The sequence below is a fragment of the Poromitra crassiceps genome (assembly GCF_964638095.1).
Source record: "Poromitra crassiceps genome assembly, chromosome: 30".
In the NCBI taxonomy this organism is placed as follows: domain Eukaryota; kingdom Metazoa; phylum Chordata; class Actinopteri; order Beryciformes; family Melamphaidae; genus Poromitra; species Poromitra crassiceps.
The window spans coordinates 7,571,994-7,595,436 of NC_139652.1; the positions used below are offsets into that span (position 1 = coordinate 7,571,994).

The 23,443-nt window shown below is 44.1% G+C and overlaps 1 protein-coding gene across 1 annotated transcript; it reads right to left on the reverse strand.

The window, feature by feature from the left end:
• syt12 (synaptotagmin XII) lies at positions 1-23,439 on the reverse strand (the record flags this gene model as incomplete). Its single annotated transcript, XM_083663249.1, has 7 exons — positions 1-174; positions 4,440-4,573; positions 6,154-6,274; positions 9,048-9,263; positions 17,834-18,238; positions 20,519-20,712; positions 23,394-23,439. The coding sequence occupies 7 exons, from the start codon at positions 23,437-23,439 to the stop codon at positions 1-3; spliced, it is 1,290 nt and encodes a 429-aa protein (XP_083519375.1).
• Positions 23,440-23,443: the final 4 nt, after the last annotated feature.

The window sequence follows — 23,443 nt, forward strand, 5'->3', positions numbered from 1 at the left end:
CTAGGTCCTGCGGAGCGGGTGCCACATGGACACGGGTTTCCTCAGGGTGGCCAGCATCTGGTTCCAGTGGGTGATCCCCATCCCGCTGGCCTCGGGCCCGATGATCACGTGACCCACGTTCTCGCCCCGCCCGTCCTCCGTCACCTCCGCCACCGTCACCCTCAGGGACAGCTCCTGACACAAGAGACACAACACCGTCACCCTCAGGGACAGCTCCTGACACAAGAGACACAACACCGTCACCCTCAGGGACAGCTCCTGACACAAGAGACACAACACCGTCACCCTCAGGGACAGCTCCTGACACGAGAGACACAACACCGTCACCCTCAGGGACAGCTCCTGACACAAGAGACACACGACTGCTGCGTAAGCATGACTCAGCATCTCTGGCAGAGCTTTTGTGGAACCGAGTCAGTCCACTGAATTATGTCTAAATATTGTGTGTATAAAAATATATGTCATAAAAACATTTGGTATTTTTAGTTTATTTGGCTTTTTTATTGCTTTTTTATTGCCACTTTAATTAGCACTTTTTAACTCCCATTGAAAATAGCTATACAAACAAAGTGTTTCATTATTTTTATATGTTGCATCATAGGGCTTGCTAGTTTTACTTATATTCTCCCCCTTTATTTGAATTTATCTTTATAATATTTCCCTAATGGTCAATCGTCATGATATTTCTGCTATTTCATATTAATTATTTTATATACATACTGATATTTATATATTGTTTATACATACCTATATTTACAAATTGTACAAATATGGAAGTAATACATAATTCTACACATTTTCTATTCATACAGCATCATATGCCTATATCTACACAACTTCCCCAACGCCACACCCCCCCCCCCCCCCGCCATTTTTTTTAACTGTTTTTATTGCTTATTTTATATTCAGTTTTGTGTGTGCTTATAGGACGAATCAGCGTGACATCATGACAACAAAAAAGCACTTCCAGGAAGTGCCACTGCAGCAGTTAACTAGTATGAGTTGTGCCAAACAAACTTTAATATCTCAAAAACTAGATACTGTATCACATCGCTTATATTTTGACTTTGAGAGTGAGGGCAGAAGTAGCTCAAGGGTCTGGTGTATAATATATGTATGTAGTGTTAAAGTTGTGTGAACTGTCAGAGTTTTGTGTGGATTTAGTCAAGCTGTATTCACACCGAGATATTTATTTTTCGCTCTGTCGCTTGATTCAACCCTTTGGAATCGCTCTGTCGCTCTGTTTAAATCGCTCATCAACAGGCACACGAAATGACGGACATGTGGGGGATATAACGTTACGCAATGTCATGCTGTTTGTCCACTACGAGCCACCGTCATTGTTTACAAGCTAAAGCCTATCAGCGTGCTCCTAATGCGAGCTGCATACCGGTAGTACAGACTTCACTTCATGTCAGCTGTCAGCCTGTCAATGCGGTTTGTTGCCACACAATAAACCAGCAGTTTGTTCCAAGCCAGTGTGATCCTTGACTCACTCTCACACGGCAGCCAATCAGTGTTGAACAGCGAGCGACTGATGCCAGCGTATTTTCGCTCGAGTTGGGATATTTCATCTTGAGCGACGAGCGTATTTTCTCCCTGTCGCTCTGTCTCTGCCGCTCGGACGCCCAGCGATTATTCTCCCAGGCGAATATACGCTCAATCGCTCATTTGCATTGACTTTGTATGTAAACTCGACGCCAGCGACAAACTTTAATAGGTCGGTGTGAATGCACCTTCAGAAGTACAGCCTGATAGAGTGAGACACCATATCATGGCTCCATAGGCCCCCATTATGAAGGCTGGGAAGAAAAAAAACATAAAGCATAAACTGCGATTTCTCAAACAGTTCAAAAGCTAAATTAAAACTGAATTGAGGTGATAGGGTCCTAAATGTGGTCCGTCGTTTAAAGTTTAAATGGAGTGTCTAGCTTAAAGTATGAAGGGGCAGTTAGTTTAAAGATGGTTTCACATTGAACTGCTGTTTAAAATGAACGGCAGTTACCCCCAGAAGCTGTCGAAGCCGTTTGTCTACAAACTACCTGATCCCTCGTATACTACTGTTACTGTTAATGTACACCAGATGTGTTACGGCTGCGTTGCGGATCCGGTAAAACTGCTGGAACAGACTCTCTGTAGCCTACTGTACCCTGCTACTGTAGCCTACTGTACCCTGCTACTGTAGACTACTGTACCCTGCTACTGTACCCTGCTGCTGTAGCCTACTGTACCCTGCTACTGTGACTACTGTACCCTGCTACTGTGACTACTGTACCCTGCTACTGTGACTACTGTACCCTGCTACTGTGACTACTGTACCCTGCTATTGTGACTACTGTACCCTGCTACTGTGACTACTGTACCCTGCTACTGTGACTACTGTACCCTGCTACTGTGACTACTGTACCCTGCTACTGTACCCTGCTACTGTACCCTGCTGCTGTAGCCTACTGTACCCTGCTACTGTGACTACTGTACCCTGCTACTGTGACTACTGTACCCTGCTACTGTGACTACTGTACCCTGCTACTGTGACTACTGTACCCTGCTACTGTGACTACTGTACCCTGCTACTGTGACTACTGTACCCTGCTATTGTGACTACTGTACCCTGCTACTGTGACTACTGTACCCTGCTACTGTGACTACTGTACCCTGCTACTGTACCCTGCTACTGTAACTACTGTACCCTGCTACTGTGACTACTGTACCCTGCTACTGTGACTACTGTACCCTGCTACTGTGACTACTGTACCCTGCTACTGTAACTACTGTACCCTGCTGCTGTGACTACTGTACCCTGCTACTGTGACTACTGTACCCTGCTACTGTGACTACTGTACCCTGCTACTGTAGCCTACTGTACCCTGCTACTGTGACTACTGTACCCTGCTACTGTACCCTGCTACTGTGACTACTGTACCCTGCTGCTGTGACTACTGTACCCTGCTACTGTAACTACTGTACCCTGCTACTGTGACTACTGTACCCTGCTGCTGTAGCCTACTGTACCCTGCTACTGTGACTACTGTACCCTGCTACTGTGACTACTGTACCCTGCTACTGTGACTACTGTACCCTGCTACTGTGACTACTGTACCCTGCTACTGTGACTACTGTACCCTGCTATTGTGACTACTGTACCCTGCTACTGTGACTACTGTACCCTGCTATTGTGACTACTGTACCCTGCTACTGTGACTACTGTACCCTGCTACTGTGACTACTGTACCCTGCTATTGTGACTACTGTACCCTGCTGCTGTGACTACTGTACCCTGCTACTGTGACTACTGTACCCTGCTGCTGTGACTACTGTACCCTGCTACTGTGACTACTGTACCCTGCTGCTGTGACTACTGTACCCTGCTGCTGTGACTACTGTACCCTGCTGCTGTGACTACTGTACCCTGCTACTGTGACTACTGTACCCTGCTACTGTGACTACTGTACCCTGCTACTGTGACTACTGTACCCTGCTACTGTAGCCTACTGTACCCTGCTACTGTAGCCTACTGTACCCTGCTACTGTGACTACTGTACCCTGCTACTGTAGCCTACTGTACCCTGCTACTGTGACTACTGTACCCTGCTACTGTAGCCTACTGTACCCTGCTACTGTGACTACTGTACCCTGCTACTGTACCCTGCTACTGTACCCTGCTACTGTGACTACTGTACCCTGCTACTGTGACTACTGTACCCTGCTACTGTGACTACTGTACCCTGCTACTGTAGCCTACTGTACCCTGCTACTGTGACTACTGTACCCTGCTGCTGTGACTACTGTACCCTGCTACTGTGACTACTGTACCCTGCTACTGTGACTACTGTACCCTGCTACTGTGACTACTGTACCCTGCTACTGTAGCCTACTGTACCCTGCTACTGTGACTACTGTACCCTGCTACTGTGACTACTGTACCCTGCTGCTGTGACTACTGTACCCTGCTACTGTGACTACTGTACCCTGCTACTGTGACTACTGTACCCTGCTACTGTAGCCTACTGTACCCTGCTACTGTGACTACTGTACCCTGCTGCTGTGACTACTGTACCCTGCTACTGTGACTACTGTACCCTGCTACTGTGACTACTGTACCCTGCTACTGTGACTACTGTACCCTGCTGCTGTGACTACTGTACCCTGCTACTGTGACTACTGTACCCTGCTGCTGTGACTACTGTACCCTGCTACTGTGACTACTGTACCCTGCTACTGTGACTACTGTACCCTGCTGCTGTGACTACTGTACCCTGCTACTGTAGCCTACTGTACCCTGCTGCTGTGACTACTGTACCCTGCTGCTGTGACAGCCAGATTCCCCCTAGGGGACGAACAAAGTGTATCCTTCTCCTTAAACGGTCCTGTTCAGAAGTGTTTTGGAGCATTTGTGTACACGTGCAAAAACCAGCGTCTCCAGTCCGGCCTGGTGTCACCTGCAGGACGAGGGAGGGCACAGAGAAGATCATGGCTTCGTTGAAGATGGGGTTGGTGTCATCCCGTTTGGTGGACGTCTTCTTCTTGCTGATCTTCCTGCCGTCTTGCAGGAGGTAGACTTTGACAAACGGATCTGAGAGCGACAACGTGAGAAGAACAGGATTGGGATGACATCCATTTCAAACCTCTCTGACACCCAACAGCATAGTGGCGCAGTGGTAGCGCTGCCGCCTCACAGGTAGAAGGTGCTCGGTTCGATTCCCGCCTGGGACGCTGTGGGAGCTGAGGGTGTGTGTGTCCCCCCCCCCCCCCCCCACACACAAGTTAACTGGAGCTCAGCCAAACTTTATTTCACATTAGTTATCATTGTGAATCAGATTGTGAATCAGATTCTTATTCACAATAAAAACCAATGTGACACTTCATATGGTATGGCCGCGGGCCACCCTGCACCCTGCCTGCCCTTGGTCCCCGGGCCGCAAGTTGATTATTACTGTCTTAGATAACGGTAGGCTGACAACTACTTCCCTAAATGTGTTCGCCACAGTGCTTTTCTTAACTCTGCCTGTTAACTGGGGTGTGAGATACACCCTGTCACTAACTGTGGAGGCGACAATTTGATAATGAGGAATGAAGCCATTTGGTGCATTGAAACCAATAAAATATAATATATAATAATTCTAATGTAAATTATAATAATAATTAATGACAATATGTGAGTCTGAAGAGTTTTGAGGAGGCTGTGGCTGTAGTTTACTACAGGACAGGGTGGTAGGGGTTATCAAATAGATCTCTACAGGGGTGGAATAAGTTATCAAATCTATCACCCCCCCCCCCCCCCCCCCCCCACCCCACCCCACCCCATGTCCTCCATGCCCAGGTGGGCTATCTCGTCAAACAGACACTGTGTTTCACCGGGCCACCGTCAGCATGGATGTGTGTGTGTGGCTGGCCGCATGTGTGTGTTGGGTGTGTTCGTGTGACAAATAAAGACAGGTTTGTCCGTCCAGTTCTTCTTCTAGAGAATCAGAATCACTTTTATTGCCACAGTATGCAAGTTACATACGAGGAATTTGTCTTAGTGTCTGTATGCAGCGTAGCGGTTACATCAATATACAGAGATAAGAAGTAGGAAGATAACTAAAGACAATCGCAACGTTGCAAGGGCAATCAAATCGAGTCAATATATACAATATGTACACGAGTGGTGAAGTGTCCTGTGGATGAGAAATATGAATTTACGTTGAATTGACATGAGATTTTCAATGTCTCTTGTTGTAGCCCATGCAATAAACTCCTCATTAAACAGTAGGGATGTCACAATATATCGCGATATCAAAACGTGACAATATGTATCGTTGAGATGAAATCTCATATCGCGAGAAAAAGAAGCTGAACATGGTGGCACTGATCTGCATCTGATTGCATGCTCGCTCTCCTTTTCATTGCTTTGTTTGAACAGACGAGGGACGTTACCGACACACGGAGGATGAAAATGGTGAAATGACTCAAATTAGTGTGGAGGATGCCCCCTCGACTTACAAATCGATTGCAAAAAAATATTGTTAAAATATCGTATCGTATCGTTATCGTGAACCCAATATCGTGTATCGTATCGTATCGTATCGTGAACTGAGCGTATCGTGACACCCCTATTAATACAGTGATGTACACACACGATTAGCTCTGTAGATGATGTCACGATTGCCTGACCTGCGGTGGTTTTGCCGTTGGTCCACACCAGGCTCTTGGCCTTGGCCACGACCACTGTGAGGCGCTCTGCTGTCGGCAGGTAGCTGAGCGACAGCAGAATCTCCCCCACTGCATCCACAGCCTGTAGAGACAAACAGGTGGTGTAAATATATACATCCACTGCATCCACAGCCTGTAGAGACAAACAGGTGGTGTAAATATATACATCCACTGCATCCACAGCCTGTAGAGACAAACAGGTGGTGTAAATATATACATCCACTGCATCCACAGCCTGTAGAGACAAACAGGTGGTGTAAATATATACATCCACTGCATCCACAGCCTGTAGAGACAAACAGGTGGTGTAAATATATACATCCACTGCATCCACAGCCTGTAGAGACAAACAGGTGGTGTAAATATATACATCCACTGCATCCACAGCCTGTAGAGACAAACAGGTGGTGTAAATATATACATCCACTGCATCCACAGCCTGTAGAGACAAACAGGTGGTGTAAATATATACATCCACTGCATCCACAGCCTCCAGAGACAAACAGGTGGTGTAAATATATACATCCACTGCATCCACAGCCTGTAGAGACAAACAGGTGGTGTAAATATATACATCCACTGCATCCACAGCCTGTAGAGACAAACAGGTGGTGTAAATATATACATCCACTGCATCCACAGCCTGTAGAGACAAACAGGTGGTGTAAATATATACATCCACTGCATCCACAGCCTGTAGAGACAAACAGGTGGTGTAAATATATACATCTGCTGGATGCGTTTATACAAAGTAGCTTACGGAATCATAAATGCTTAGGAGGAACGATGCATCCTGTTATAATGCCGTTGTTCTATAGCATTGCTTTGTGATGTTCAGTGCATCTCAGGAGCATTTCCATCAACATCCAGAGAAGAAGGTTTTCTGTGGTGTTTCTGTGTAGGTGGAGAGAGAGATACGGTGCAGATAGACTCCTCCTATACACTCGAATGTCAACTTGATGACCAGCTCAGTGGCCTTGTGGTTTGAGTGTCCGCCCTGAGACTGGGAGGTTGTGAGTTCGATCCCTGGCCGAGTCATACCAAAGACTATAAAAATGGGACCCATTTGCCTCCCTGCTTGGCACTCAGCATCAAAGGGTTGGAATTGGGGGGTTAAATCACCATGTGATTCCCGAGCGTGGTGCACGCTGCCGCTCACCGCTCCCCCAGGGGATGGGTCAAATGCGGAGAACAAATTTCAGTGTGACAACCAGTGGGACTTTACTTTACTTTACCTTGACGAGGGTTTGCAGGGGGAGTTCCCCAGCAAAATGAGTAAATTGTGTGATTTCACTAGGATTTCAATGACTAGGAGTTAGCCCAAGGAGAGAATGTTGTGCATATGCTTGGTAATAGCTTTCACTCTCTCCTGTTATCTCCCCATCTATATTATATTATACTCGCGCTGTTCACGGCGAGGGGTTTGACGCGGAAGTATAGCAAGGCTTTAAGGATATCTGTTTATGGAGAAATCGCTCTCTCCGCCTCCACTACAATGGATTTCTCCCTGGATGACTATTGAACATTACTGCAAAAATGGTGAAGCCCGTGTTCTTTGAATCAGAGTTAAACAAGGTAATCTGGGATTATTACATTTTGCAAGTACAGTAACTTCCAACCCTGATCCGCATTTATCTGACATGAGGGGAGTTCTGTACGTACTGTACATTCTACTTTATTCTACTTTATTCTATATTATTTTATTTTACTCTATTGCATTTTACTGCATTTTATTTTATTGTATTGACTGTTTTACGTTTAGGGAGATACTGTGTGATTCTGTGTTATGCTATGTTGTGTTATGTGGATATTTCATGCCTGAGTGCGAGCAGCTGTAACTTGTCCCAATTTCCCCCCGGGGATCATTAAAGTCTTTCTGATTCTGATTCTGATTCTGATTCTGCTGAATCTCCAGCAGAGGGCGTCAGACACCACCAGGGACAGCCTGACACAGTCTAGTTTAGTAGATTAGTTTAGTTTCATAATAAAGATGTCCAACTGATTCATGGAAACTGTCCCTTGATGTATTGTTATCAACAGAAATTACATTATAAGCGTACACTCTTTGAGACATGATTTGACACAAACCGTTATTGTTATCAACAGAAATTACATTATAAACGTACACTCTTTGAGACATGATCACTTAAATGCATAAAATAACTTGTATGCCTTTTGAAACATTTTCCCAAAATCACTTGAAACACATTTACGTTTCAAATGTCAAAAAAGTGATTCATGTTGGTGAAGATTATCCTGCTGAACACAAATGACCGCTCCCATAAACTTTTGTTAACCACACACCTTATTTTATGCATATAAGTGAAATCCCCATTCTAAAACCCCATTGACTTTCCCCGTAAGATCCAGGAAGTCCGGGACTTCCGCCTTCCGACTACAATAATACGTCATCCCTGCGGTAGTCCATTCCCCCCCCTGCTGTCCTGGTCGTTGCTCCGCCCCCTCTGCCGACCTGGGGAGAGCCGTACACGAGCACGCGCTTCCTCCCATACACGAGTTTCACCGGCAGGACGTAGTGCGTGGGAGGATCACGCTATTCCCCCCAGTTCCCCTCCCCCCCAAACAGGCGTCCCCGACCGACCAGAGGAGGCACTACTAGTGCAACAACCAGGACACATACCCAACTGGCTTCCCACCCGCAGACACGCCCAATCGCGTCTGTAAGAACGTCTGACCAAGCCGGAAGTACCGTTGCCGGAGAATTAACCCAGGTCTTAATTGACGGTGGTGGACGAGTGCTTTTTAGCATCTAGTCCTGAACTCGTTTATACTTGGGTGTTAATGCACTTTGGTGTTAGTGCTATTATACAGCAGATCATATCCTATTAACACACCTTATTGACATCCTGCAAGTAGAGCCAGGCGTTGAATGGTCTGATGGTCAGGTCCAGATCGGAGAGCTTGAGGTCCGCTACCCCGGCGCTGATGTTCCTCTCGTCGGCGTCGATGCCGAAGGCGGCGAAGCGCAGACTCGACTCGTCCAGAGCCGACGGGTCCAGAGGGACGGAGAAGCGCTCGTCGAAGAGGACGGTGAATGCGTTCCTCTGGACCTGTGAAGAACAGAAGGCCGGCGAATCGAGAACGTCAAACTCAACTCGTGCCTGGATGAGTTTACGTTGGGTCACACATGAGGGGGGGGTCACAGGTGTTTGTAGGCTGTGCAGGCACAATCAAGCACAAAGAAAGAAAGAAAGAAAGAAAGAAAGAAGCTCACAATCCACCATATTGTTTGCAATGCTACTCATATAGATCACACAGAAGTACGAATCTAAAATTAAGACACCCTCCTCTCTCCCTGAGTCACTCCTCTGGGCCTGTGATGCAGAAAGGCGCTTTTCTATTTGTTTTGTTCTGCTTTGCACAGGTGGGCGTGGAGTGAACCACTCTTTTCCCTGTGATCCTACCTCACAGCCATTTATGTTCAAACATCATACATCAAACCTGAATACAAAGCAACAATTAACCCAATGTGGGAAGACTAGGATCAGAAGTTCATCTTTCAACTTTTTCATTAGACATAAGGTTAGATTAAGATTAACATGTTACAAATACCTTGAAGGCTTTCTGCCAGAAAGGGATGCAGAACAGAGGAATCGCCATGCAACTCGTCAAACATGCTTCATTGTATTTTTTACGTTTGTTTTAAGGATGTTGGTTGTTAGGGTGGCAAGAACAACTTGGTTAAGGTTTTCCTAGTTAAGTGGTTTGGGCTTGTAGCTTAATGGGTAAGGCGCATGCTTTCCTTTCTGAGGCCTGGGGTTTGATTGGTCAAGTCCATTTTTAACAAGCATCTTTTTCTTATTTGAAAACGTTTAAATACGTTCCAAAGATGTGTTATTAGGGTTATGCAAATACAACAATTTGGTTAGGGTTTCTGTTTGCTCGTGGTTAAGAATATTTTCAACCACTAAACCTACTTTGGTTACTTCCTTGAGCCGGGTTGTGACACATGCCAAAGTAAAATGTGCATAATTTGCCTCAAACTAAGGACTACACACAGACACAAACTCCAACCCAAAAGAACAGAAGAAGAAGGTGCACACGGGTGAGGAGGAGGGAGAGACGTACTGCAGGTGGCTGCAGGTATACACTCAATCAGCCTAACGAGCCCAACCACCAGGCTCCTGCAGACACACTATTATCTCCAACCACTAGGCTGAGCTACTGACAGCATTCAGAGAAAAAACTCATCTGTCATCTCATCTGCAGCGCATGAAAATACTTATATATATATATATATCTTTTGACAAGCAGCTGCAGAGTCATGTGGATTCAGAATTTCACCAGTCAATTTAATGTCTTGGCAGCTAAAACAGTTTTTGACAATGAGAAACACTGGCTGAACACAGGCTGGCCACCTGCCCAAGTGTATTAAATCAAAGTGAAAGAGTTTTGAGCTGCCACAGCCAGAATGAGCAGCCTGTGCTTCACACTGAAAGAGTTTTGAGCTGCCACAGCCAGAATGAGCAGCCTGTGCTTCATACTGAAAGAGTTTTGAGCTGCCACAGCCTGAATGAGCAGCCTGTGCTTCATACTGAAAGAGTTTTGAGCTGCCACAGCCTGAATGAGCAGCCTGTGCTTCATACTGAAAGAGGTTTGAGTTTCCACAGCCTGAATGAGCAGCCTGTGCTTCATACTGAAAGAGTTTTTAGCTGCCACAGCCAGAATGAACAGCCTGTGCTTCATACTGAAAGAGTTTTGAGCTGCCACAGCCTGAATGAGCAGCCTGTGCTTCATACTGAAAGAGTTTTGAGCTGCCACAGCCAGAATGAGCAGCCTGTGCTTCACACTGAAAGAGTTTTGAGCTGCCACAGCCAGAATGAGCAGCCTGTGCTTCATACTGAAAGAGTTTTTAGCTGCCACAGCCTGAATGAGCAGCCTGTGCTTCATACTGAAAGAGTTTTGAGCTGCCACAGCCAGAATGAGCAGCCTGTGCTTCACACTGAAAGAGTTTTGAGCTGCCACAGCCAGAATGAGCAGCCTGTGCTTCACACTGAAAGAGTTTTGAGCTGCCACAGCCTGAATGAGCAGCCTGTGCTTCATACTGAAAGAGTTTTGAGCTGCCACAGCCTGAATGAGCAGCCTGTGCTTCATACTGAAAGAGTTTTGAGCTGCCACAGCCAGAATGAGCAGCCTGTGCTTCACACTGAAAGAGGTTTGAGCTGCCACAGCCTGAATGAGCAGCCTGTGCTTCATACTGAAAGAGTTTTGAGCTGCCACAGCCTGAATGAGCAGCCTGTGCTTCACACTGAAAGAGTTTTGAGCTGCCACAGCCTGAATGAGCAGCCTGTGCTTCACACTGAAAGAGTTTTGAGCTGCCACAGCCTGAATGAGCAGCCTGTGCTTCATGTTCAGCTCGTGCTGATTTCAAGCCGTGGCCATCAGATCAGATGTTGGTGCGCGTGGCGATGTCAGGAATTATAAAGCGCTCTGAAGTAAGTTACCAAGCAACTAGTAATGTACAGACGACAGTGGATGTAATAATAGACTGTTCCCCACCAATTACTCTCTGTTCTTCCTTGAGGTGTGAAACGTACACCAACAAGAAACAGCATTTGCATTCCAAAACTCTGAAGTAAAAACAATGCATGTTAGTGTAAGTCTCAAGTTATCAATGGAGTTTCTATGGCTATTCTTGTGTGCCCATAGCAAGAATGTTTCTATAGCCTATTTGGTATTTTGGATGATTCTCGTACCGTCAGCCAGTCTTGTCATATGCTATTGTTTGTCCCAGCTTCGACTGTTATTATATTCTGTGTTTTACATGCTGTTCTTTGCTTTGGAATGGTTGAATAACCTCATTCAAACAACCAAGAGTGTGTGTGTGTGTGTGTGTGTGTGTGTGTGTGTGTGTGTGTGTGTGTGTGTGTGTGTGTGTGTGTGTGTGTGTGTGTGTGTGTGTGTGTGTGTGTGTGTGTGTGTGTGTGTGTGTGTGTGTGTGTGTGTAGCTACTGCTACGTAATTTAAATGGCAACGATAACACTGTACAATTTTACCAGACATTATGAACAACAATGGACTTTTGAATTCACAGCACAGGGGCTGCAGAGGCTAATCTTTGGATTGTGTCTTATCTGAAACAGCTGCTGAATAATATTACATACACACATCTAGCACCTACAGACAGACTGCAGGAAGAGCTGTGTAAATATGCACATATGGATGTAAAGCATGTCACAGTGAGTAGCTCTCTCTGCAAGCTCAGCCCAGAAACCTCCACTGCATGTTCAATATGAGACTGCCTGCACATTTACACAGTATAGACCACTCATCACTGGGGGGATAACAATGGCTACGTGTGAGGTGAAAATGAAGCAATATTAGCTTAGACCGAGAGAGGCTTCAGACTTCAGTGTGTGTGTGTGTCTGTGTGTGTGTGTGTGTGTGTGTGTGTGTGTGTGTGTGTGTGTGTGTGTGTGTGTGTGTGTGTGTGTGTGTGTGTGTGTGTGTGCGCGTGCGCGAGTGAGCAAGGGAGAGAGAGGGGGGGTAATAGATGAGTGACAACAAGCAAAACAGAAACAAGAAAAAGTGACAGCAATGAAATGGAGAGAATAAGAGAGAGGAGAAATTGAGCAAAAGAAAGCATATGAGCGAGAGAGAGAGAGAGAGAGAGAGAGAGAGAGAGAGAGAGAGAGAGAGAGAGAGAGAGAATACAGGATTGACCATCGGGGCGAGTGGAGCTGATGTCAGCATTTTCGTCTCCACCACTCCTATACATTAAAGAGAGAGCCACTCCAGCCACTGCATCAGTGCCTGCTGCCTGCCATATGATTACACCCAGTCTGCATGCATTAAAACAACAATAAGAATATATGATTACACCCAGTCTGCATGCATTAAAACAACAATAAGAATATTATGATTACACCAAGTCTACATGCATTAAAACAACAATAAGAATATTATGATTACACCCAGTCTGCATGTATTAAAACAACAATAAGAATATTATGATTACACCAAGTCTACATGTATTAAAACAACAATAAGAATATTATGATTACACCCAGTCTGCATGTATTAAAACAACAATAAGAATATTATGATTACACCCAGTCTGCATGCATTAAAACAACAATAAGAATATTATGATTACACCCAGCCTGCATGTATTAAAACAACAATAAGAATATTATGATTACACCAAGTCTACATGCATTAAAACAACAATAAGAATATTATGATTACACCCAGTCTGCATGCATTAAAACAACAATAAGAATATATGATTACACCCAGTCTACATGCATTAAAACAACAATAAGAATATTATGATTACACCAAGTCTACATGCATTAAAACAACAATAAGAATATTATGATTACACCCAGTCTGCATGTATTAAAACAACAATAAGAATATTATGATTACACCAAGTCTACATGCATTAAAACAACAATAAGAATATTATGATTACACCCAGTCTGCATGTATTAAAACAACAATAAGAATATTATGATTACACCCAGTCTGCATGCATTAAAACAACAATAAGAATATTATGATTACACCAAGTCTACATGCATTAAAACAACAATAAGAATATTATGATTACACCCAGTCTGCATGCATTAATACAACAATAAGAATATATGATTACACCCAGTCTGCATGCATTAATACAACAATAAGAATATATGATTACACCCAGTCTGCATGCATTAAAACAACAATAATAATATTATGATTACACCCAGTCTGCATGCATTAAAACAACAATAAGAATATTATGATTAAACCAAGTCTACATGCATTAAAACAACAATAATAATATTATGATTACACCCAGTCTGCATGCATTAAAACAACAATAAGAATATATGATTACACCCAGTCTGCATGCATTAACCCATTGATACCTGATGCAGCATTTGCGTGTATATCCCTCATTTGTGTGCGTATCCCTTTAAGACCGCGAACCGCGTTAACGCGGTTTGCGGTCTTAAAGGGATACACACACAAATGCTGCATCAGGTATCAATGGGTTAAAACAACAATAAGAATATTATGATTACACCCAGCCTGCATGCATTAAAACAACAATAAGAATATTATGATTACACCCAGTCTGCATGCATTAAAACAACAATAAGAATATATGATTACACCCAGTCTGCATGCATTAAAACAACAATAAGAATATTATGATTACACCCAGTCTGCATGCATTAAAACAACAATAAGAATATATGATTACACCCAGTCTGCATGCATTAAAACAACAATAAGAATATTATGATTACACCCAGCCTGCATGCATTAAAACAACAATAAGAATATTATGATTACACCCAGCCTGCATGCATTAAAACAACAATAAGAATATATGATTACACCCAGTCTGCATGCATTAATACAACAATAAGAATATTATGATTACACCCAGCCTGCATGCATTAAAACAACAATAAGAATATTATGATTACACCCAGTCTGCATGCATTAAAACAACAATAAGAATATTATGATTACACCCAGTCTGCATGCATTAAAACAACAATAAGAATATATGATTACACCCAGTCTGCATGCATTAATACAACAATAAGAATATTATGATTACACCAAGTCTACATGCATTAAAACAACAATAAGAATATTATGATTACACCAAGTCTACATGCATTAAAACAACAATAAGAATATTATGATTACACCCAGTCTGCATGCATTAATACAACAATAAGAATATATGATTACACCCAGTCTGCATGCATTAATACAACAATAAGAATATATGATTACACCCAGTCTGCATGCATTAAAACAACAATAATAATATTATGATTACACCCAGTCTGCATGCATTAAAACAACAATAAGAATATTATGATTAAACCAAGTCTACATGCATTAAAACAACAATAATAATATTATGATTACACCCAGTCTGCATGCATTAAAACAACAATAAGAATATATGATTACACCCAGTCTGCATGCATTAACCCATTGATACCTGATGCAGCATTTGCGTGTATATCCCTCATTTGTGTGCGTATCCCTTTAAGACCGCGAACCGCGTTAACGCGGTTTGCGGTCTTAAAGGGATACACACACAAATGCTGCATCAGGTATCAATGGGTTAAAACAACAATAAGAATATTATGATTACACCCAGCCTGCATGCATTAAAACAACAATAAGAATATTATGATTACACCCAGTCTGCATGCATTAAAACAACAATAAGAATATATGATTACACCCAGTCTGCATGCATTAAAACAACAATAAGAATATTATGATTACACCCAGTCTGCATGCATTAAAACAACAATAAGAATATATGATTACACCCAGTCTGCATGCATTAAAACAACAATAAGAATATTATGATTACACCCAGCCTGCATGCATTAAAACAACAATAAGAATATTATGATTACACCCAGTCTGCATGCATTAAAACAACAATAAGAATATATGATTACACCCAGTCTGCATGCATTAAAACAACAATAAGAATATTATGATTACACCCAGTCTGCATGCATTAAAACAACAATAAGAATATATGATTACACCAAGTCTACATGCATTAAAACAACAATAAGAATATTATGATTACACCCAGTCTGCATGTATTAAAACAACAATAAGAATATTATGATTACACCCAGTCTGCATGCATTAATACAACAATAAGAATATATGATTACACCCAGTCTGCATGCATTAAAACAACAATAAGAATATTATGATTACACCCAGTCTGCATGCATTAAAACAACAATAAGAATATTATGATTACACCCAGTCTGCATGCATTAAAACAACAATAAGAATATTATGATTACACCCAGTCTGCATGTATTAAAACAACAATAAGAATATTATGATTACACCCAGTCTGCATGCATTAAAACAACAATAAGAATATATGATTACACCCAGTCTGCATGCATTAAAACAACAATAAGAATATTATGATTACACCCAGCCTGCATGCATTAAAACAACAATAAGAATATGCTCAAGTTAAAGCCTGTATGAATTCCCGATTAGCCTGCGCTCCACAAAGCACAAGGCAGCGAGGCACCATGCCTCACAGCCAGGCACGAATGAGTGCATTTCCTGGCAAGGAGCCGCGACGAGCAGACGGTGAATGGCAGGTGCACCAGATGGACACACACAGTGCTGTTCTTTTCCTATCAGAGAGGTCCACTCACATTCAACTCAATATTTTCACAGTGCTTTTTTTCTGCAGCATTTCTGCTATAGCGAGTTCTCATACACAGTATCTAATCAAGAAGACACATTTCTCCTCTGGGCACTGACTTATCTTTAATAATATGCATAATGTCACATATCACCCCCATGATGAAGTCAAGTGCCGTTTCATTCTACGTGTGGAACTGCATGAATTGAAAGTGCTGATTGTCCATGATGTGACTACTGTACTCTCCGCTCACTGGAGGCGTGTCACTGACTCTGCTAAAGGGTTGGATCTCTTCCATCAGGCAGGAGGAGAGGAGAGGAGAGGAGAGGAGACTTGAGGAGAGGAGAGGAGAGGAGACTTGAGGAGAGGAGAGGAGAGGAGAGGAGAGGAGTGGAGAGGAGAGGAGAGGAGAGGAGAGGAGAGGAGAGGAGAGGAGAGGAGAGGAGAGGAGAGGAGAGGAGAGGAGAGGAGAGGATGGGGCCTCTCACCCCATCACTCGCTCGGTCTGTCTGAAAATCGGACAAGGCGAACTTCTTAAGCACAGCTCGAGCCCTGCAAACACGCCCCCGAGCAAGACAGCTTCCAGATGCCACGGCCTGATTGCATGAACCAAATGTCAACAACACTGACTTTTACCTCCGGTCCTTAGCCCAAGTTCAGTCATCACAGAGCGGCTAATTATGCAGCTAGGAAGCTTTTATTTTATTTTTTTTATTTTATTTTTACAGTGCAGCTGTATATAGAAGTCTTGAGTCTGATCCCATATTTATAGTGATTTTGTTTTACAGTGGCAGACTACACACTTTTTTTTGCTTTGTTTTTATAAATTTTTCCCCCTGATTTTTTTCTCCCATTTTCTCCCCAATTGTACTCGGCCAATTCCCCCTGCTGTCCCGGTCGTGGCTCCACCCCCTCTGCTGATTCTGGGGAGAGTTGTACACACACACATGCTTCCTCTGATACATGTGCATTTGCCAGCCACTTCTTTTCACCTGACAGTGAGGAGTTTCACCAGCAGGACGTAGCGTGTGGGAGGATCACGCTATAATTCCCCTGAGTTCCCCTCCCTGCTGGACAGGCGCCACGACCGACCAGAGGAGGCACTAGTGCAGCGACCAGGACACACACACACCGACACACACCCACACACACACACACACACACACACACACACACACACACACACACACACACACACACACACACACACAAGCTAACGTCTTAACTCTAAACCAGCTTCTTGTGGGAGTGAAGCCTGATACAAATTGTCTCACTTTGGAGGATTTCCCTTATCTTTCTGTCTAGAGAAATACAAGAACACACACGCACACACCCACACACATGCGCGCACGCACACACACACACACACACACACACATACACACACACACACACACACTCACGCACACACACACACACACTCTCTCTCTCTCTCTCTCTCTGTCTCTCGCTCCTCACCCTGGTGACTCCCACGTTGAGCTCCTCAGGCCCCAGGGAGACTCTGATGAAGCAGCCGGGGAAGTCTCCCTCCTCGCGCTCCAGCAGGTCCTTGCCCTGGTGCAGGGTGAGATGCAGCAGCCCTGCCTGCCTGGCCGGGTCGGGGGCGGCCTGCAGCTCCAGCGTGACCTCCAGCTGGCCCACGGTGAAGTCGTGGCCGAAGTTGTTGGCGATGGAGGAGATGGAGCTGAGCGAGTCGGTGGAGACGGAGCGGTGGAGCTGCACGGCGCCGCCCGGGTCCAGCTCCCTGCTCATCAGCTCCAGGTGGCCCAGCTCCCTGAAGCCGTCCGGGGTGTCGCCCAGCGCCAGGCTGGGCTTGCGGCTGGAGGCGGTAGAGGTGCGCCGGTGGTTGTTGGCCGCCACTCTCTGTAGGGGAGGGTGAGAAGAGGGGCATCGTGGGATGGATGCTTTCTCATTTGTTCAGGTGAGATCAGTCAGTCAGTCACTGGGCTCAGAGTGAACTCTACTCATTTGCAACTACTGGTTTGTTTTTGGGTAAGAACTGGGTTATTTGTTTACTCTTCGCACAGTGTAACTGAGAAGTTCATGCAGATTAATTGTATCTCTAAGATTGAACATTTTATTTATTTATTTCATTTAACGTACAAAATGTGTTAATAATGTGTTGTCAGGGACCATAACGGACACTTTGAGTCATTACCTAAATGAAAAGCAATGATGGGTGCTCAAGTGAACTGTACAAAAGTAAAAATCACAGTAAAAAATAACGGGTTTGTCATCCATAATAAAGTTGGGTTAATAAAGTGGGTGTTGATGGCAAAATTAACAAGGTTCTTCCCCTCGGGTGCATCTGACTTTTCAGAGATACAAGGCTGATGTTATGAAACACGCTCTCAATAGTGAATTGAAGACTCTAAATTGCACACACATAGGCATGAGTTTGATTGTACGTAGTATATATGGGACAGTATGTATATGATGTATAGTATATGATGTAGTAAACAAAGTATGTATATTGCTGCCTTCAAATGGAACTGGTGAGAAATATAGTTCTCAACGTAAGTTCAAGCAGGAAGGCTATAATATCTTTTACACTTCCTTAATTCACTTTATATCTCCACTCTTCAATCTACTCACAAAATCATAAGCTGTCAATTTCCGGGTTTCAATGAACAATCAGCTGGTTGCTGCCCAGTCTCTGTTAACCAATTGCATAGTGTCACATCACTGCTCTCGTCACCTCTCACCCTACGCACGTTGCTCCACAACCCAGTCGTAAGCCAATTGCTTGGAGGCGGGTTCCTTAAATATGCTTGTTTCTGTCTCATTCAGCCTCTCAATCATCGCTGCTGTCAGGCTCGCACCCTCCTCCTCCCCTTCTCCTCCCGGTCATCGCAGACCTATCCCATTCTTCAGTCGGAAGAGTCTCCATGAGTCTCAGGAGATCACCAGCACCACCAGTATCTAGACACTGCAGGGGGATATATCTGGATGCTGATCTGGGCTGGTGCAGCTCTCTCAAGATCTCCCTGCGGTGTCTAACCGCCAAAGACTAATAACAATACTTTATTCTCATCATTCTTTCTGTAGTAAATTATTCACTTTATTGTAATAAATATCACTTTATTCATCCTTTGGTCTCTAGTCTCTCCTGATTGAACTCATGTAGGTACACGACATCATGATCTCATGTAGGTACACGACATCATGATCTCATGTAGGTACACGACATCATGATCTCATGTAGGTACACGACATCATGATCTCATGTAGGTACATGACATCATGATCTCATGTAGGTACACGACATCATGATCTCATGTAGGTACACGACATCATGAACTCATGTAGGTACACGACATCATGAACTCATGTAGGTACACGACATCATGAACTCATGTAGGTACATGACATCATGATCTCATGTAGGTACACAACATCATGATCTCATGTAGGTACACGACATCATGATCTGAACTCATGTAGGTACACGACATCATGATCTCATGTAGGTACATCTCATGTAGGTACTGTACACGACATCATGATCTCATGTAGGTACATCTCATGTAGGTACACGACATCATGATCTCATGTAGGTACATGACATCATGAACTCATGTAGGTACATGACATCATGATCTCATGTAGGTACATGACATCATGATCTCATGTAGGTACATGACATCATGATCTCATGTAGGTACACGACATCATGATCTCATGTAGGTACATGACATCATGATCTCATGTAGGTACACGACATCATGATCTCATGTAGGTACACGACATCATGATCTCATGTAGGTACACGACATCATGATCTCATGTAGGTACACGACATCATGATCTCATGTAGGTACGTACACAACATCATGATCTCATGTAGGTACACGACATCATGATCTCATGTAGGTACGTACACAACATCATGATCTCATGTAGGTACATGACATCATGATCTCATGTAGGTACATGACATCATGATCTCATGTAGGTACACGACATCGTGATCTCGGCACTTTCACAAAGTCGTAAACACGACCCCATTAGAAGGCAGCATATGACCTTCGCCCTCTGCCGTAGCACGACCCTTAGGTGTGGTATAATAAGCATGATATACCACAGCCTAGTCGTGACTCGTGAGCTATTGCTTAAATAAACGACTAGACTACGTGACCGTACCTTTTGCCTGACTTCTGAGAAGGAGTTCCCATATTTTTCTTGCAGATAACGGTAGTCAAAGTTGGGGAAGGGAGAGGGCGCGGGGAAGGCTCCGGACTTCCACAGCTTCCAGATGTTGAGCCCGGCCACGCACAGCAGCACCAGGAAGCCCACCAGGTAGAGGCCCACCTCCCAGCCCGGGGGGTCCCGCACCACTGAGGTCACACACACGCACACACGATGTACACACACACACACACACACACACACACACACACACACACACAAGGATTTAAAGCTCTCCCACGCACTTTCAAATCCTCTGCACTAACCTAAACGTCTGGCCTCAGGGTCTGTATTGTTTTTGATTGGATGAGGATTGATGCACAGGCTGAGAGAAACCCAGGAGAGAAAGAGAAGATGCTGGCAGGTTTGTAATGTAAGCACTGTAAACAATTAATTAATTAATTTCAATTATTTACAATAACAACAACAGAACAACAATATAACAATGAATGAATGAATGAATTAATTTAAGGACTGTAAACAATAGGGAGAGTTGGGGAAACCCAAGCCTATGCGCCACTGATTCCTTCATTAGGGTGTCTGGACCAGGGGGGGGAATTAAACAGAGGCCACGGAAACCATAGAGACACTGCATGAAATAGGCCACGCCCATCACGGGGGGAAATCGCTCCGTTCACTCCCATAGACCGGCATCATATTCCTTGAATTAAACATAGCTAAAAGCTGTTGTGTGGTTTAAATCGCCAGTTAAAGTTTTTTTGGGACTCCTGAGCAAAACAAGGAAGCCATCGAGAATTGGCGAGAAGAAAAATGTGGATCTAGCTGTCAAGGAAGTAAGTTGGAGTGTTCATCTTCCGTATATACGGTCTTTTTGTGCAACACGCAACCATGCACGTGACATAGGAGAACGCCAGGATTGGAGAGGGGTAGTTTCTGTTTTCCCCAGTTTTGGGCGTGGCTTCTGAATGATGACGCGCTCCGCAGTGTCTCTATGGCCTCCGTTGCCCCTCCCTCTGGCCGTGATGCCCTGAGAGCCCTAGGGATGGGCATAGAATTTCGAATTTTCGAATAATCGTTGTTATTATCAAGGTCGACTTGTATTATTGAAAGTTGAAATTCAAAAAAAATTTTTTTTTTTTTTTTTTTTTTTTTGTGTGAGTGAAATGTTGCATTGTCTCCCCTGATTCTAAGTATAGTCGAATCGCTTGGCTTGAGCAAGTAAAACAATTTTTATAACCATTTTAAGCAAGGTTTATGGAAAAATGAATGGCGGATGAAATCCCATGAAGAGGGAGAGGGGGTGACTTTGGCACCCCTTTGGCACTCAGACCTGAGCCTACTAAATATTTAATGAACCACTCATGATTGTCAAAACTGTTTTTTATTTTCGAAAATGTCAAATGTCATGTAACATGTTCTTTACTTCAGTGGTGCAATGCTTGTTTGAGCTAAAAATCCACAGCAGAAGCTTTTTCTATTAATTAATAAAGTCTTAGACTTAGAATCAGGGGAGACAATGCAACATTTCACTCACAATTTTTTTTTTTTTTTTTTTTTTTACATTTTAATTTTTTTTTTACATTTTTTTTTTTTTTCGAATTTCGATTAAAAGTCGACTTTGGCCAGCGAATTTCGAATAGTGTTTTTGCTAGAAATGCCCATCCCTAATTTTAACTCACATTTCAGAAAAATCACTCTTCACGATGTCAATAGAGCAATGGCCTTTGTACCCTGACATGTGGCCTTGTGCCCTAAAACAAAGTGACGCCGAAGACCAAATAGCCGTGCCCCTAAAATGATGAAATTCCCACCCTGGTCTGGACCCAAGCCTATCCACCACTGATTCCCTCATGTCTGGACCCTGATTCTGTGACATCGTTTTCAGCCCGACAAACCGACCGTTTTATCGCTACTTGTTAAAGCAACAGATGAGCCAATCATAGAGCAAGTTGAAGCGTTTTGTAGTGACCTTCAGCAGCTGAGGCGGCTGCAAATGCTGTGTCAAAGTCCTGTAAAGAGGTGATAATAGCATAGCACTCACATCGTCCTGAGAACAGGGACAGACAAGATACCAACGCACACAGACACACACTCGCACAACTACACACCTCATTGCATGCAAGGCCACAGATGGCCCCGTCTCTGTTTATCTCTCACGGCCTCATAAGCACACACACATATAAACACACACATGCGCAAACACACACACACACACACACACACACACACATAAACCCACACGCACACCCATACACACATAAACACACACACACGCACACCCATACACACATAAAACTCACACCCATACACCCATAAACAGACACACACACACACACACACACACACACACACACACACACACACACACACACACATGCACACCCATACACACATAAACACACACACGCACACCCATACACACATAAAACGCACACCCATACACACATAAACACACACACACACACACACACACACACACACACACATTTGTCAACTTGTGCACACAACTGTCAAGCACACAGTTGCGCGCCCACACAGCGGCACAGCAGAGGTTGTCTCAGCATCAAGCGATCACACTTCCTGACAAGTAGAGTCAGCCACTCACCACTCAGATGAGTCAGCCACTCACCACTCAGATGAGTCAGCCACTCACCACTCAGATGAGCCAGCCACTCACCACTCAGATGAGTCAGCCACTCACCACTCAGATGAATCAGCCACTCACCACTCAGATGAGTCAGCCACTCACCACTCAGATGAGTCAGCCACTCACCACTCAGATGAGCCAGCCACTCACCACTCAGATGAGTCAGCCACTCACCACTCAGATGAATCAGCCACTCACCACTCAGATGAGCCAGCCACTCACCACTCAGATGGTAGTCTGATATATCCCCACTCTGAGCCGAGGACATGGTG